This window comes from Pseudonaja textilis, chromosome 5 (assembly GCF_049901715.1).
Source record: "Pseudonaja textilis isolate UNSWEBS1 chromosome 5, rPseTex1.2, whole genome shotgun sequence".
NCBI classification, from domain to species: domain Eukaryota; kingdom Metazoa; phylum Chordata; class Lepidosauria; order Squamata; family Elapidae; genus Pseudonaja; species Pseudonaja textilis.
The window spans coordinates 17,741,402-17,756,317 of record NC_141994.1 but is presented as its reverse complement, the minus strand read 5'-3'; the positions used below and the strand labels follow the sequence as shown (position 1 = coordinate 17,756,317).

Below are 14,916 nucleotides of genomic sequence, written 5' to 3'. Positions count from 1 at the left end.
CTGATACGCTTCTTTTCGTAGAGCTGTTGAGAGTGTCCAGGTTGGGAGGAGCTCCAGTCTCGGCTCTCACAGGCTGAGCTTGAGATTCAGGCACGCCTCTCACCATCACATGGTCCTCCGGCGCGCCCCAGTTTTGCGAAGACGAGAAGGAAGGTCCTGTTCTCATCTTACTCAGGAAAAAAATATTAGTTTGCTCGGTCGAACAGCAGGGTTTCCCACCAGACGGCCACGGGTGGGGCTGGACACTCTCAACAGCTCTACGAAAAGAAGCGTATCAGGTAAGAACCAACGCCCCTTTTCCATAGAGCTGTCTCGAGTGTCCAGGTTGGGACATACCAAAGCTTGGCTAGTCCTGCGGGCGGGCTCCCGTCTGGAATGGGACCTCTCCTGGAACCCTGATGACCCGCTGGAGGGCACGCCCAACAGGAGAACCCCTCGGAGGTTGGAATGCCTCAACGAGAGGGCCTGATGAAGGAGACGGGCTGTCTAAAGGTAGCCCTGCCGGGATGCCACAGATGCTTACTGAGACCGTGGGGCAAGGAGACTAGGTAGAGCGGCCAAAACCTTGTTAGGGACCCGGTACGAGGAGCCCGGGCAGAGGCGAGGATGGAAGTTCCCTGAAAAGACCTAGCCAGAGTGAGGGGAGGCGCCCTCAATAACCGGAGGGTCACCGCTGCGAGGGTGGCAATGGGACGCCCTAGGGTGTTATGGGATAGACCCTGTTGGGAACCCCCTGAGAGAACTCCAGGTCAGAATGATGGAGGGGAGACGTAAGGAGTTCCCAAACTGTGACCTGTGCTAGTGGGGACCAAGTTTGGTTCCGCCCAGAGCGAGGCGGTCGGCCCTGCTCAAGAGCCAACTGACCGAGGACCGCCCAGAGGGAACTAAGGGTAGTAGTGAGGACCAGGGCAAGGGGTCCGTGTATCTGGATTATGAGGCTGTGGGCGGGGCCCAGAGAAGGAACCCCAGCTAACATGGGGTGGGGATAAATGTGTTGCCGGCCAGATGCCCTGGGGCAAGGTGAGGAGGACAAGGGTGCTCCAGACTATGAACCTGCGTCCGGGAGCCGTATGGTCTACCGGGAGTCTTGGTATGGAGAGGTAAGGCAGATATGAGGATTAGGCTTCCCCAACAGTTTGGGCAAGGCTGAAGAGAAAGAGATTTTGCAGGAGTTAAGTGTCAGAGTGGAGCCAGACTAGGCGAGAAGCCTGAAGAGGATTGGCTTTCTTGCTCTCCTTTTCCTCGTCTTTATACTTGTTTCTTTCTTTCTTTCTTTCTTTTTTTTTTTTTTTTTTTTTTGGGGTGGGGCAGCCACCTGGGGGTGACTGCATTATCGGGGGCGCGGAACGAACCTCTCCCGGATCCCCGGGAGGGCTTCCTGGACGAGGTGCCTCCGGACCTGTCTGGTTCCGATCGGTCGGGAGGCCTGTAGGGAGATGATTGGTAGTACCTGGGGAAGGAGGAAGAGCGGGAAGAACCTTGGCGAGAAGAGGGAGAGGAACCTCTGAAATCAGACCTCCTAGCAAGAGAAGGGAGATATTTGCGCTTGTTGCGGGTCTCGCCAGGAATGGGTCGAGAACCGGTCCAAATAGCTTCCCCCAGAGATGGGGGCTGATGCTAGCTTAGCCTTGTTTTTTACGTCCGCCTGCCAGTGGCGGAGCCAGAGAAGGCGACGGGCAGTGACCTGGGACGAGATGGCCCTGGTGGAGAATTTTGCAGCCTGGAAGGTGGCGTCTGCAGAGAACTCGGCTGCGGCCAGGATCTTGGCAATATCCTGGTGCGCTCTGAGATTAGCTGCGGGACGTGCTGCTTGAGCTGCTGGAGCCACTTGATGGAGGTTCTGGTGAAAAAGACGCGGCCGTGGAGGCCCTGACCGCCCAGGCATCAGAGAGATGAGCGCGGCGCAGGGCCAGTTCAGCTCGTTGTCCTCGGGCTGGAGAGCTTCGAGGGACTCGCTGGGAGTTGAGCGGGAGGCCAGACCTACTACGGGCTCGTCCACAGGGGGGATCGAGCAAGGTAGAGAACTGCGGTTCAAGATTGAAAAACCGCTTGTCCTGGGCGTTGGGAGGGGAGGAGGCCCCGAGGAGGCTAGCTGCCTTGAGACCATGTCAGAGAATATGGGTGGGACAGGAATCACTTCGGTTTCCACCACAGGCTGGGAGAAAATGGAGTCGGGAGGAACCCCGATGCCGCTGGGTTGGGTGGGGGGAGGGTTCAGGCCCGAGGTATTCCTGGCCTTGAACAGGAGGGACCTAAATAGATGTGGTTTAAACAGCCCCAGAAACGCGGGCTGGCCTGGAGAGAGGCCCTCGTCCTCCGACATGTCCCCTTCTGGGGGCTTGCTCCCAAGAGGAGTTCACTGTCTACGACAGACCCCAATCGAGATCCTCCTCGTCCCCAAAGAGGGTAGGGTCCCCGAGTTCCTGGGCTTCCATCTCCTCCATCTCCAAGGGCAGGGTCAAGTCCCCGTGGAGAGCTACCTGACCATGCGAAGTTGCTGATCCTCGAGCCTCGGGGCCTCAGGCCTAGGGGCCAGACCGGTCAGCTGCTGAAACTGTTGTGCTATCCCGTGCCGGATGGCCAGCTCCATCGCTCGTTTGAGATTTTCGGGATTTCCACCGTGGGGGGTGGGTGAGGCTCCTCCGGGCGCAGACCTGCAGCAGCGGGGGAAGGTGGCCTCAGGGGCCTATCCAGGCTGCGATGGAGAGGCAGAAGCAGGGGAGGAGGGAGGATGGGTGGAGGTAGAGGGAGTGGATTGGAAGGGTCCAGAGGCACAGAGCTTGACTCCTTAGAGCGTCTGTCAATCTCCTTTCAAGGGCCCTGTGTCGCCTAAGGGCATCCCTTTGAGAGGCTTTGGATGTTTCCTGTGCTTGTTTGCGCAGGTGGTGAGACTTAGCCTTGGCCTTCAGGGAAGTGCCACGAGATGCATTGTCGTCTGCCATCTGGAGAGGAGAAAGGAGGAAAAGTTCTTGATTAACGTGAGGTGATTAACAAGGCTGGACACAGCCTAAGCAGGGCCGGAAACCCAGTACTCGTTGCACCCCCTAGGTCAAGGGCAACAGAGGTGCTTTGCACGTTGTTGAGAAGTAGGGCCTAGCCCAGAAGCCAATTGCCAAAGATGGACGCCAAAAAACCGCCCTGCCGGGCGGACCGGGAAGGGGGATGGCGGAGCTGCTACCTCCCTTGCTGGGGAGAGACTGTGTAGCCAGTAGACTCCTATATCTAGAGGAGTACCAAGGCAGGATTGCAAGGTACCAGCAGGGATTTGGACATTCCAAGGATCTGCCCAGGAATCAAACACAATGCGGCCTGCAGGTAGGCCTCGAGCAGTGGCAGGCGTCCCTGGGGCTACCAACCAAAAATTTTAAAGTAAAGTGCCATCATGGGTCCTCGGACAGTTGCACGTTTGGATGCGGCCTACGAGAGGCCGGGATCCTAGAGCACGTTTGCACCCCCTTTTGATCAAAAATTTTTTTTGTATTTAAAATAGGAGGCTGTTGCACAGCAGGCCTAGCCCAGAAGCCACAGCCAAAAGTTGAACGCCAGGCAGCTACCCCTGCTGGACGGACCGGGAAGGGGGATGGCAGAGCTGCTAACTCGCCTGCTGGGGGAAGGGCTACAGAGCCAACTAACCCTGGTTAGCCTGATAGAAACTAAGTGCAAACAGGCAAGGATATAGGCAGTCCGGAGTCTGCCTATAAACCTTAAGAAAAACCCTGTTATAGGCCTCTGAAAATGGCGCCCGGCCATGCGGCCACACACAAGATGGCGGCGACTCCTGCCACTCCCAAGATGGCTGACACCACAGGGAGCCCAAAATGGAGGGCGCAATGAAGAGGCAATCCCCAGCGGCGGCTATCACCCAGGAGAAGTTAAAAGGCCCGGAGGCCACAAAGAAGTACCTGGGAGAGGCAGGGAAGCATCTCCCTGGGTTAGAGGGCGTTCGTGGGGGAAACGGCCAAAGAACAAAACCAGGCAGGAAAGAACGATGCAGCTTCGCACGGAGCGAAAAGGCAGCAATCGGAGGGGGGCAGCGCTCGAAGCTCTGGATTCTCCTTAAAAGGATAGTGAAACAATTCCCCTTAGAAGAAAAAGGCTCCCTAGGGAGCTCAAACCTCAGTTTCCTGCGCTGTCTGAGAGTCCAAGTTGATCAAAAAAAAAGAAAACACGAGGTGCTAGAACGACCAGGAGCAAAAGGAAAACCAGCCTGACTGCCACGAGGCTGAGCAAAAAACTGGGGCGCGCCCGGAGGACCATGTGATGGTGAGAGGCGTGCCTGAATCTCAAGCTCAGCCTGTGAGAGCCGAGACTGGAGCTCCTCCCAACCTGGACACTCGAGACAGCTCTATGGAAAATGGAGGTTTGCTGAATTGATGGTGGCAGTGAGAATAGAAATTGTGATATTTGTCCCTAGATTACTGATCTTCCAAGAAGGAGATAATGCATTAATCTTCAGAATACAGATTCATTGATAATCCGCTCATAATTTGTCCAATCTCGGTCTAGCTCTTCTTCATTTGAAATGCTAAGGCGCTGTTCGCTCTTTCTTTGCTGCAAATATTTCACTCTATATGAATTATTGTGATCTCCCCCATTTTGCTTCCCTCCTGACTTTACCTGAACCACAAATGACATTTTATCCATTTCTTCCTGCATTCAAACTAATGAAAACAGAGCTGCTACTTTTTAATAGCATAACTGCAAATTGAATTATAAATCAACCAAATTATAGTAGGACGTCGTTGAAAGGCTTTAAAATGCCTTTCTTCTGAGGGCTCGATTTTCCTGCTGGGAGGGCTCCGGTGCAAGGACACAGACAACTGCTTGGAAGCTGGTTTATTTTTCAGGAAGGCAAGAGATAGCAAGAAGTCTGCGTTCCTGGGGCTAGCCATCTTTGTATAATAAACCCCTGATTTTTATACCTTTTCTCCTTTTGTGTGTGTGTGTGTGTGTGCTTGTGTTTGTATTTCTTAATGTTTTAAATCCTGTCGGGTTGTCTTCATTTCCGCCAGAGGGTAAACTCCACGGGGTGGTTTGATTGGATTATCAGTTTCATCCTAATGTTTTCTTGTATTTGTTTTGTGGCAATCTCCTGTCTGCTATGGAATTTATTTCGTGTCTTTTGTCATTTGTGTTTTGCTGATTTGGCATGACCTGTTGTTTGTAAGGGATTTCTTTTTCTTGTTTCCCTAGCTTTCTTAATTACTTGGCTTTTGTCTAGGGGGCTTCTTTCAATACCTTTTATTAAATCTCTTTTCCTATGCAAGTTTGTTTTATGGCTGGCCTGATGTTCCCTTTGGGCTTTTTCTGCTTGGGTGTCACCACTGTCCTCATGAAGTTCCCTTACCACAACGTGTTAATAGAGGTATTTCCTTTTCCAATGAATTATTTGCAGCTCTTTCAGTACTTGCTGAAACCCAGTGCAATTTACTTATTTGCTTGTTTTCATTTATGTGCCACTGGAATCCAATAATTCTTAGTGGCTTACGCACACACATAAAAGTATGAGACACTCAAAGCCAAACTGCAAGCATAAGTTCAGCCTGTCAAGTGATGTCCACCATCGAAGACCATCAGCTGTATGCTGTAGGCACAATCTTGAAAGCTGAAGCTTCAATTCACTGAGAACATTTACATTTTCCTATGTGGTTAGTTCTAAAATAAACTCTGGATGACCGATAAGAGCTTTTCATATATTTTCCTCTCCGTCTAGGGTGAAAAGTGGATGACACCTCGTGTCACCAGCTATTTCCTTCCTTAGTGCATTATATATACGCCAACACCATATATATATATATATATTATTTGATTTGTCAATCACTTACAAGGCAATAAATATAAGTATAAACATGAGTAAGAATACAGGAAATGGGTACGAATAAATTTGGACAATAGGACAAGGATGGTAGGCACGATGGTGCACTTAGGCGCACGCGCGCGCGCGCACACACACACACACACACACATATGAATGAATGATTGAATGAATTTGTGAGAAAACATCTGTGGGCTACAGGTAGAAGATTGAATCATTGAATTTCCCAGAAATTACTCTGGCTGGGCATCTTCTAGGAATAAGCATATAAACCTTCCATTGTCAGCAGTTTTCATACCCATTTTAGGGAAACAAAATGGGAAGACGTAACTTTGGAAGGACAGAGACCAGGGGTGGGATTCAAATTTTTAACAACCGTTTCTGTGGGTGTGTCTTAGGTGGTGGGTGTGGCTTGGTGGTCATGTGACTGGGTGGACATGGCTTGGTGGTCATGTTATTGGCTGGGGGTGGCCAACTCAATATCACTCACATCGAGGCATGCATCTCCTCGCCTGGCCTCTCATGACTGTGGGGATGCTGCAACAGTCATAAGTGTGAAAAAGGGTCATAAGTCACTTTTTTCAGTGCCATTGTAACTTTGAATGGTCACTCCACACAAGCAAAGTACCAGCAAAGGAGGGGGGAAAAACTCCAGAGATATTCCTGAGACAGGAAGTCTAATCCTGCCAAGAATGTAATAAGGATTAACAGAGAGGCAGTTTCTATAAGCAACCCCAGAATGTTTCCTTCCTGCTTTCCTTACAGGATTAGCCCAGTAATTTCTTCTAACAACCAGTTCTCTGAATTGCTTAGAATGTTAACAACCAGTTCTAGCGAATAGGTGCGAACTGGTAGAATCCCACCCCTGACAGAACCGTAAAACAGCTATTGAGAAATTTTACTATATTGTGTTGGGGGAGGGAGGGTTGGATTTGGTCTGGATTCCATCAAATTGTTCCAGGCAAAGCCACTGACTGGCCCAACTTCTATCAGTAGATGGAACACAATTGGACCCTAATTCTAATTACACAATGTTTAAAATCACTACAATCTAAATATTGCCTTGCCCAACTTACACATTTGCCCAACTAACACATTTCATTAAAAGACAGAAGCTTTGGTGATCTGCAACTCATTTGATCAGATGCATGGAATAGGTGTATGTAGGGTGTCAGCAATGGGCCTCTGGATTCTGGATAGGACAAATGAGGCAGACTTTCCACAAAAGAAATAATGAACACCCAGTTTGACCTCGGGGCTCAAAACAAGGACAAACTACTGTAATATTGCAGCCTTTCAGCATTTCTGGAAAAACATTGAACAGCATCCTTGAGCAAGAGATTGCTGAAGCCACATCAAAAGGTTTCAGGCCATCTCAAAAGATCTCAACAAACACAATGGATTTTTAATATATCACAACTGTTAATTGATAAAGTATAAGCTTTTTGCAGTATTCAAAGGACTTTTACATACATAGCAGTTTTTGCAAGGAACAAAGTCAATATTAAAAGATAAAGAATTCCTAGAATCAAGCATAACCCATAGGGACTGTACAATCTCCATGTAGGTTTCTTCACAACAACATCAATGTGCCTTGCTATTGCATTCTTCTAAGATACTTTCCTGACTTACTTAGCCTGGGCTACAGATCTAGCTATGTTTGTGATCTGACAAAATCATAATCAAAAGATGCCACCACAATCACTAATTTCCAACCTGCTGACCCCAAAATATCAACATTAAATGGAAAATACCAACTTTTCTTAACCTTGTTCAGTTGTTTTCAAGATTAGCCAACCTCTTCACTGTAGAAATCAACATATTACCAATCTGTCATTTTCTTTTGGTGGATATTATAAGCCACATTCTAAATGTAGAGTGTTGTGTAGATATCTCATAAGTGTTATCAGGGTCATTACTTGATAAAGGGCATATAACTTAGCAATAACGTGACAGAAGAGGCAATAAGAGTAAAAATACTAAATGGAAGAAAGATGTTAGACACTACATTATTGAAATCTACCACAGGAAAAGTAACTTTTCTTAAGGGCTATTTGTTCAGAAGAAAGCGATGGGAACCTCTTTCCTACTTCAAATTGAATATATGGGATGAAAATGGAGGACTTAGGTTCAGGTATGAGCCACGGTGGCGCAGTGGTTAGAGTGCAGTACTGCAGGCTACTTCTGCTGCCTGCCGGCTGCCTGCAATTTTTCAGTTCAAATCTCACCAGGCTCAAGTTTGACTCAGCTTTCCATCCTTCCGAGGTTGGTAAAATGAGGACCCAAATTATTGGGGATGATAGGCTGACTCTGTAAACTGCTTAGAGAGGGCTGTAAAAGCCCTGTGAGGCGGTATATAAGTCTTAAGTGCTACTGCTATCCATATTTGACTGGAATGTGTGTGACTTGATCCTGAGCCTGTGAATTAATCACCGTCCTTCCTTATGAAGCTTCTGAACTCCCCAAATATTAAAGATTTCCAGTTCTAGTGTGATTCTTACCTACACCGTTGGGCTTTGTTTTAGCAGGTTGAAGTTGAAGTATACCGCAGAGATTCCAAGAAGCTTCCAGGTTTGGGAGATCCCGATATTGATTGGGAGGAGAGCGTCTACCTGAACCTTATACTGCAGAAGGTGACCTCAGTTTTTTTCTCTTCTCCAAAGGTTGCTGGTGTTAAGAGAGGGGATGCCTGCAATTAGCAGGGTATTTTGAGAATAAGAATGGTACCTTGGCTTGAATTGGCACGATCCACCAATCACTTGGTCATTTCGAGACTTCCCATCTGTTTAAACCTGTAGTAAGGTTATCTGTTCCTCAGCAATTTCAGCTTGACTAAAGACACTACATGTACTCTGATGTTCTCACAGCAGTGCAGAGTGGACAAAGATACCGTGTGTTATTCATTCTCTGCCTGGTGAGTGCCTCTTGGACAAAGCAGCCACTTGGAGTGAGAAAAAAAAAGACTGCTTTTTAAAAATTGTTTGTGGAGGTTTGTCAGTCTTAAATTAGCTTTGGTGTTATTAATCAAAGTGCCAGACATCACACACTCCTTTGTGATTTTGTTTCATTTCCAGAGATTGTAATGATTTATAGAAAGTTGCCCTCCTTTTGGCTTTTCTTAAAAAAACCAACCAACCAAACCTTTGATATTGTTTTGTCCAATTGGGTTTTAATTTGTGATTTTGTCTACCTTCAGTGTTCTGTTGTTGAAACTGAAGCGCTGCCAACAAATTCTTGCAATAAGCCAAGAGCATAAATAAATCTGAGTGGGTTTTTTTTTGTTGAAAACGTTTCAAGTATTTCAGTGTGTTAGGGGGCAAAGGTGAACAAACCCTTTGGATGATTCTAAATTCTAGAACCTGAAGTGAATAGGGTCGAAATATTTGGAACTTTTGTTTGGGGTGGAGGGTTCAAGAGGTGTTAAAGCCTCATGTTGCCCCCACATCTTAAATTTTTTTCCTCTCCTTGTCTAGTCCCAACTCCAAGAACTAATAGATTAATCAGCAGCCCTTCAGCTAAATTTTGAAAACATATTTTTATTTTGTGGGATGAAAGTTTATTTGTTAGGTTTCTATTCCACCTTTGAGGGATTATTTATTTGTAAGGCTGATCGGCAATGGTGTGGTTTTTTTCCCTAAGGAAGAGTTTGAACATTTTTTCTTCAAAGAATATTGATATAATTTAAACTGTCCTATTCCTTAATCTTTTGATATGTCAGAAAGGTAGCTGTGCTGTGAGTTGGCAGATTCAAGATGAAAGGCAACTAACCAGCTAAATTACCAAGTGTTGAATCTGCTGGCCTCCATGGAAATCCCTCTTCCATAACTTTGAGTTTTTCTTCTCCTTTGGCCTGCTTTAAATAACCTTTTTTATGCTCTTCTCTCATTTGAAAGCCACATTGTCATGGCCCAAAGCAGTGTTTCTCAACCTTGACAACTTAAAGATGTCCAATGAAGACAAAGCTTAGGGGGACGCCTGATAGCATTCTTCCAGTACTTAAAGGGCTGTCGCAGAGAAGAAGGGGTCAACTTATTTTCCAAAGGGCAGGACAAAAAGCGACAGATGGAAAGCTCACCAGAAGGAAATCCATTCTGGAAATAAGAAGGAATTTCCTGACAGTGAGAACAATTTATCAAAGAAACAGCTTGCCTCCTGGAGGTATGGAAAATATCTGTGGATATTTGCAAGAAAGAAATGGGGCAACCATTTTTCTAGGATGGAACAAGGACTCCTTTGTTGGGGGGTTGGCTAGAAGACCTCCAAGGTTCCTTTCAACTCTATGATTGCATGATTCTTTGAAGATTGTGGAACCCAAGTCCCAGAATTCCCCAGCCAGCAGTGGGGAGGAATTGAAGTCCACTCATCTTGATAGCTGAAGTCCACATAATGTGGGAATTAAGGTCCGCATGTCTTAAGATTGCCAAGGTTTGAGAAACACTGACTTAAATAATTTTATGACTGGAGGTGGCTGGAATTTCTCTGGATGGTTCGCTGAGCAATAGAGCAGGAAGGAGAATTCACTTGCCATTCAGCAATTGATCTATTGAGTTCAGTGCTCAGATGGATGCAGGACAGGAGGAATGGGCTGAGCCAAAGGGGAAAAATAAAAACCTGAAGTCTGAGAAAGTTTTAGATGCACACAAATTAGGGAAAAGAAGGTTGGAAGGAGAAACGATGGAGAGATAAGAGCCCATAGATCCAAGAAGGGGCAAGAGCTATAGAAAACCTAGTAAGTGACCAGTAGGATTGTGTTGACCTTTAGTTGCAATTGAACATGAAACATGAAAGACTTCTGTGGTGAAGTAGCTTCAGATTATTTCATTAAACGAAAACCGAAGGACCTCGTATTTTCTGTTGGGGGATCTGGACATGTAGACCTAATGAGAAACATGATGCCTGATTGGTGTTTTCATTACCAATACTTTGATTTTCTTTCAGCTGGATTATATAGTGACGTGTGCGGTATGTACTCGTTCCGATGGAGGGGATATTCACATCCATAAAAAGAAGTCCCAGGTGAGTATTTCTGCAATTTGGGAACTTTGAAGGGTGTCTCCTCCTTTTGGCTTCAATTTTGCCCATTTCCCCCACGCCCCATGAACTTACGTTAGGGCGTTCTTATATAGCTCAAGTAGTTTTAATTAGTGATAGCCCCAGGCATAACCCAAGAATAGCGTTAAGGAGCATTTCAAATGGGTTTAGTAAAATCCCCCATGTCAATTTGTCATAATACATTCATCAAATTAAGAGGTAAGCCCTCCTCTTCTTCTTCTTCTTCTTCTGCTTCCCATTTCTTCAAGCCAGACCTCTTCATATTATTCCCAAATCAACAGAGTGACTGAAAGAAATTGTGGGGAAAAGTTCAGGATTCTGTCTGCCTATCAGTCTGCAGGATAACCTCCCCAAACTGAACAGAACACGACCACATTTGCATTGTGAGGGGAAAGGATGGGGAGAGCCAGCAAAAAGAAAAATCCAGTTTGAAAATGGGCTGAATTCGGCTTGGAGCTTATGACAAAATCCATCTTAATGGAGCTGCTCCATCTTAAAGGAGTCCTCTTACCTCCTGGCCACATGACCCAGTACTGAATCGGCATCCTCCAGTCTCAAGAGACTATGGTATCATGCTATGAAATCAGTAACTGCCACTTTCTGTGTTGTTTCAATGTGGTACGCAAAGCTGGAGTGTCCTCTCCAGAGCACGAGGCCCGGGTATAATTTAATATGGAGGATAAACTGTTACCCAAGCAGCAGATTCCCCCCTCTCCACGTTACTGAAATAGTCTAATGGATTGGCAGAGCCGATACGATTAGTTCCAGCTGCGTCGCAGGAGTTACGCAGACCGTGATTGTACATTTCCCACGTCATTATAGTTGTGCTTTTAAAGTTGCAGCAACGTTTCGGCAGAATCTCATCTGCCATCAACAGGCTTCTGTATTGTGTTCGTCTGTGAGTCAGACTTTTTCAGTTGTTTCAGTTTTAAATTTGGGGCTAGCCTACTGCTGTGCCAGAATGGTTTTTTCTTCATCCTGATTGGTTGGGAGTCTTGGTCTGTGTTTATTGGTCTTGGAGTTTGCTGTGTTCTGCTTGATTGGTGTTTCTAATATCTTCTGTCTGTTTTGTGGCTTTTTTTGTGTCTTGATTGGCTGGCAACATTGTGTTCCTGTATTGGAGGCTTTTAGTGCAGCTTGGCTCCAAGTAAATGGATGGCTATCATTTGTTAGGAAGCTAAGTTTCGTCTGGGTGCCTGGTTGGGGTGTGTTTGAATTGGAGGTATCAGGGGTGATCTGTTTGTGCCCAGGTGTTTGCCTGGCTTGTGGTATGGAGATTTTTTTTGTTTGTGAGTGCAGGCTTCCAAATGATTGACAGTCTGGTGGAGTCATCTCTTCTATTCATGCTTTCAGGTCTTTTTTCAATCTCTATGGCTTCTCTGATAATTCTGTGGCTGGGGTTTTCTATAGTGGCTAGGGTTTTGGTGCCATTGAAATTGATGCTATCACCTGTGGCTTTGTTCGGGAAAATACCCAAACAAAGCTGAATAACATATACATACATACATACATACATACATACATATCAAGCTATATCATATTTTCCAAATGGTGTTTTCCAGCAAGTCTTCGCATCTCCAAGTAAACACCCCATGGACAGCAAGGGCGAGGAATCGAAGATTAGCTATCCAAACATATTTTTTATGATTGACAACTTTGAAGAGGTAGGTCCTTTCTCAGATTGGCTCCCTCGTGTAGAAGAATGTGGAAGTTTTGGGAGTGTGTGTAATTATAAAAATTAACTTCATCTCTAAAAAAATTAATCTGATATGGAGATTAACTTGAATGTGGAAATTTTTGAAATCACATCTTATAACACATCCAATCATTGGGTTTTTCCTAACATAAGATAGTGATAGTTTTTCATGATTTCTACAACACACCAAATTTTCCAGATAAGATATAAATTACTGCAGCTTCTTTATCTCAGTTTTTAACATATGACTTGAGTTATATTGGCAACAGTCATTAATTATGAGGTTGTAATCGAACAATTATATGCACGTAAAATTTCAGAATGATAGAAGATATTGTAATATGGAAAGTTTATATCGTGGTTACTTTGAAGTTTTACAACAAATTTTATAAAGATCCTTTATTTTTTTCTTTTCTTTTTCCTGCTTATTTTCCCCTAGTTGTGTTTGCAGAATAATAGTAATAATAATAATAATTATTATTATTATTGTTGTTATTATTATTATTATTTTAATGGCGCAATTAGTGCTGTTCAGGTTATAGATCCATCTGCTTACTTAGAATTTAAATTTACCACTGTAAATTGGCAGAAAACATTGCTACATAAAGGTATTAAATCACTTGCATTGAATATTAATAAAGCCTAATTTTTAAAAATCATCTACTTTTTTGGATTGCATCACAAAACTGCTGGTTTTAGAGGCTTGGAGAAATTGTGCTTAAGATACATTAAATATCCTTTTTATTCCTGGTATTAATTATGATTCTGAGTCTGCCTTTTCACATTGTTTCCCTTATCTAAATCAGCACTTCTCAACCCTGGCAATTTTAAAATGTTTGGACTTCCACTTCCAAAATTCTCCAGCCAGCTAGGCTGACTGGGGAATTCTGGGAGTTGAAGTCCACTCATGTTAAAATGGCCACGGTTGGGAAACATTGATCTGAATGGTGGTTTAGTTTGCAGTAAATTATAGGAAATTGGGGCTTAGGGATGTTTTTTTTACATAATAAAATTACTTTAAAAAAATGGTTAGAAGATTCCGTGCCCCCAGACCTTTTACTGAGAATCTGGTTTCCTGGTATAGACTCCTGCGCTGTTATTAAATCTCACTTTGTCATCTGACTTAGCCATAGGCAATGACAAGTGGCCTTGAGTTTCTCTACAGCTATTTATTTTTTTTCCTTTGATTTATTTGGATGTCTTGTTAGGTATTTAGTGACATGACTGTAGGGGAAGGCGAGATGGTTTGTGTGGAGCTGGTGGCCAGTGACAAAAGCAACACTTTCCAAGGTGTTATTTTCCAGGGATCCATCCGCTATGAGGCCCTCAAGAAGGTCTATGATAACAGGGTGAGTGTCCTTCAGATGGTGAGGTTCAGGGGTGGTCTTCAAAAATTTTAACAAAGCGTTTTCTTCCCGGTTGCTGGGTGGGTGTGTCCATGGTGGGCATGGCCTAGTCAGCCTCCTACACCATGGCGGAGGGGGTTGTTTTTGCCCTCCCCGGGCTCTGGAGGCTTTCCTCGAGCCTCCCAGAGGGCAAAAACAGCTGTGATGACCCAGGGTGGGATACAAAATAAACACAGTCACAGAAACAACTGAAGGCCCTTTTATTCCTTCACTTTGCTTCAAAGCTCCAAATATCCTTGACTGGAGACAAAAAAAACTCCCCCACAAGCAGTTACAAAAAGGAGGAAATGCCATTTAAACTAAAAATGCCTATAAATTATAAAGAGTAAAAACAACACAAACCACACTGAAGCAGTTAAGGGAACCAGGCAAGATAAGGGCTTGAAGACTTCCACAGATAGCGGAACACACACAGGGAAGGACGCCAAACTCAGAGAGGAACGACAGACTAGAGATATTTCCATGCTTTGTTTCCAGCACTGGCCCATACCCATGTCCATCCTTTTAGCCAGTTCTCACAGCTGCAGCCCATGAAGAGGTTCAAGGCCCTTTCCTCCCTCAGTAGACCACGCCATTCACATCTCTCCCTTATCCTCTCCCCCTTTTGTGCCCTAGAATGGAGAGGGGATGGGCCTGGGTCTTCCTCTGACTGTCCAGCCTCCTCCACAACCTCCGGAGCCACACTTCCAGTCCCTGTCGGCTGTTCCGCCTCTCCCTTGGAGTCAGACTCCAACAGGGGCACGACAACAGCCTCCCCGGGCTCTGGAGGCTCTCTGGAAGCCAGGAATGAGGCCATTTTTGGCCTTCCCAAACTTCCTGGAGGCTCGTTTTTTGCCCTTCCCAGGCCTCTGCGCGCACCCTGCACTTACCTGCATTCAAAACGGGCCGTGTGGTGGCTCCTGGGAGGGGCAGGACAGGGTGGGCGGGGCCAGCCAGGATTGGGATTT

General features: G+C 45.6%; 1 protein-coding gene across 2 annotated transcripts in view; it reads left to right on the top strand.

The window, feature by feature from the left end:
• Positions 1 to 14,916, top strand: part of KIAA0930 (KIAA0930 ortholog) — a 70,371-nt gene that overhangs the window by 41,652 nt on the left and 13,803 nt on the right. Inside the window, exons 3-6 of one of the 2 annotated variants that reach the window (XM_026702521.2) lie at positions 8,341 to 8,448; positions 10,754 to 10,831; positions 12,430 to 12,531; positions 13,772 to 13,912. In XM_026702521.2, coding sequence (XP_026558306.1) covers positions 8,341 to 8,448; positions 10,754 to 10,831; positions 12,430 to 12,531; positions 13,772 to 13,912 — 429 coding nt within the window. The remainder of the gene's footprint in view (positions 1 to 8,340; positions 8,449 to 10,753; positions 10,832 to 12,429; positions 12,532 to 13,771; positions 13,913 to 14,916) is intronic. The other variant, XM_026702529.2, reaches the window with a different exon arrangement.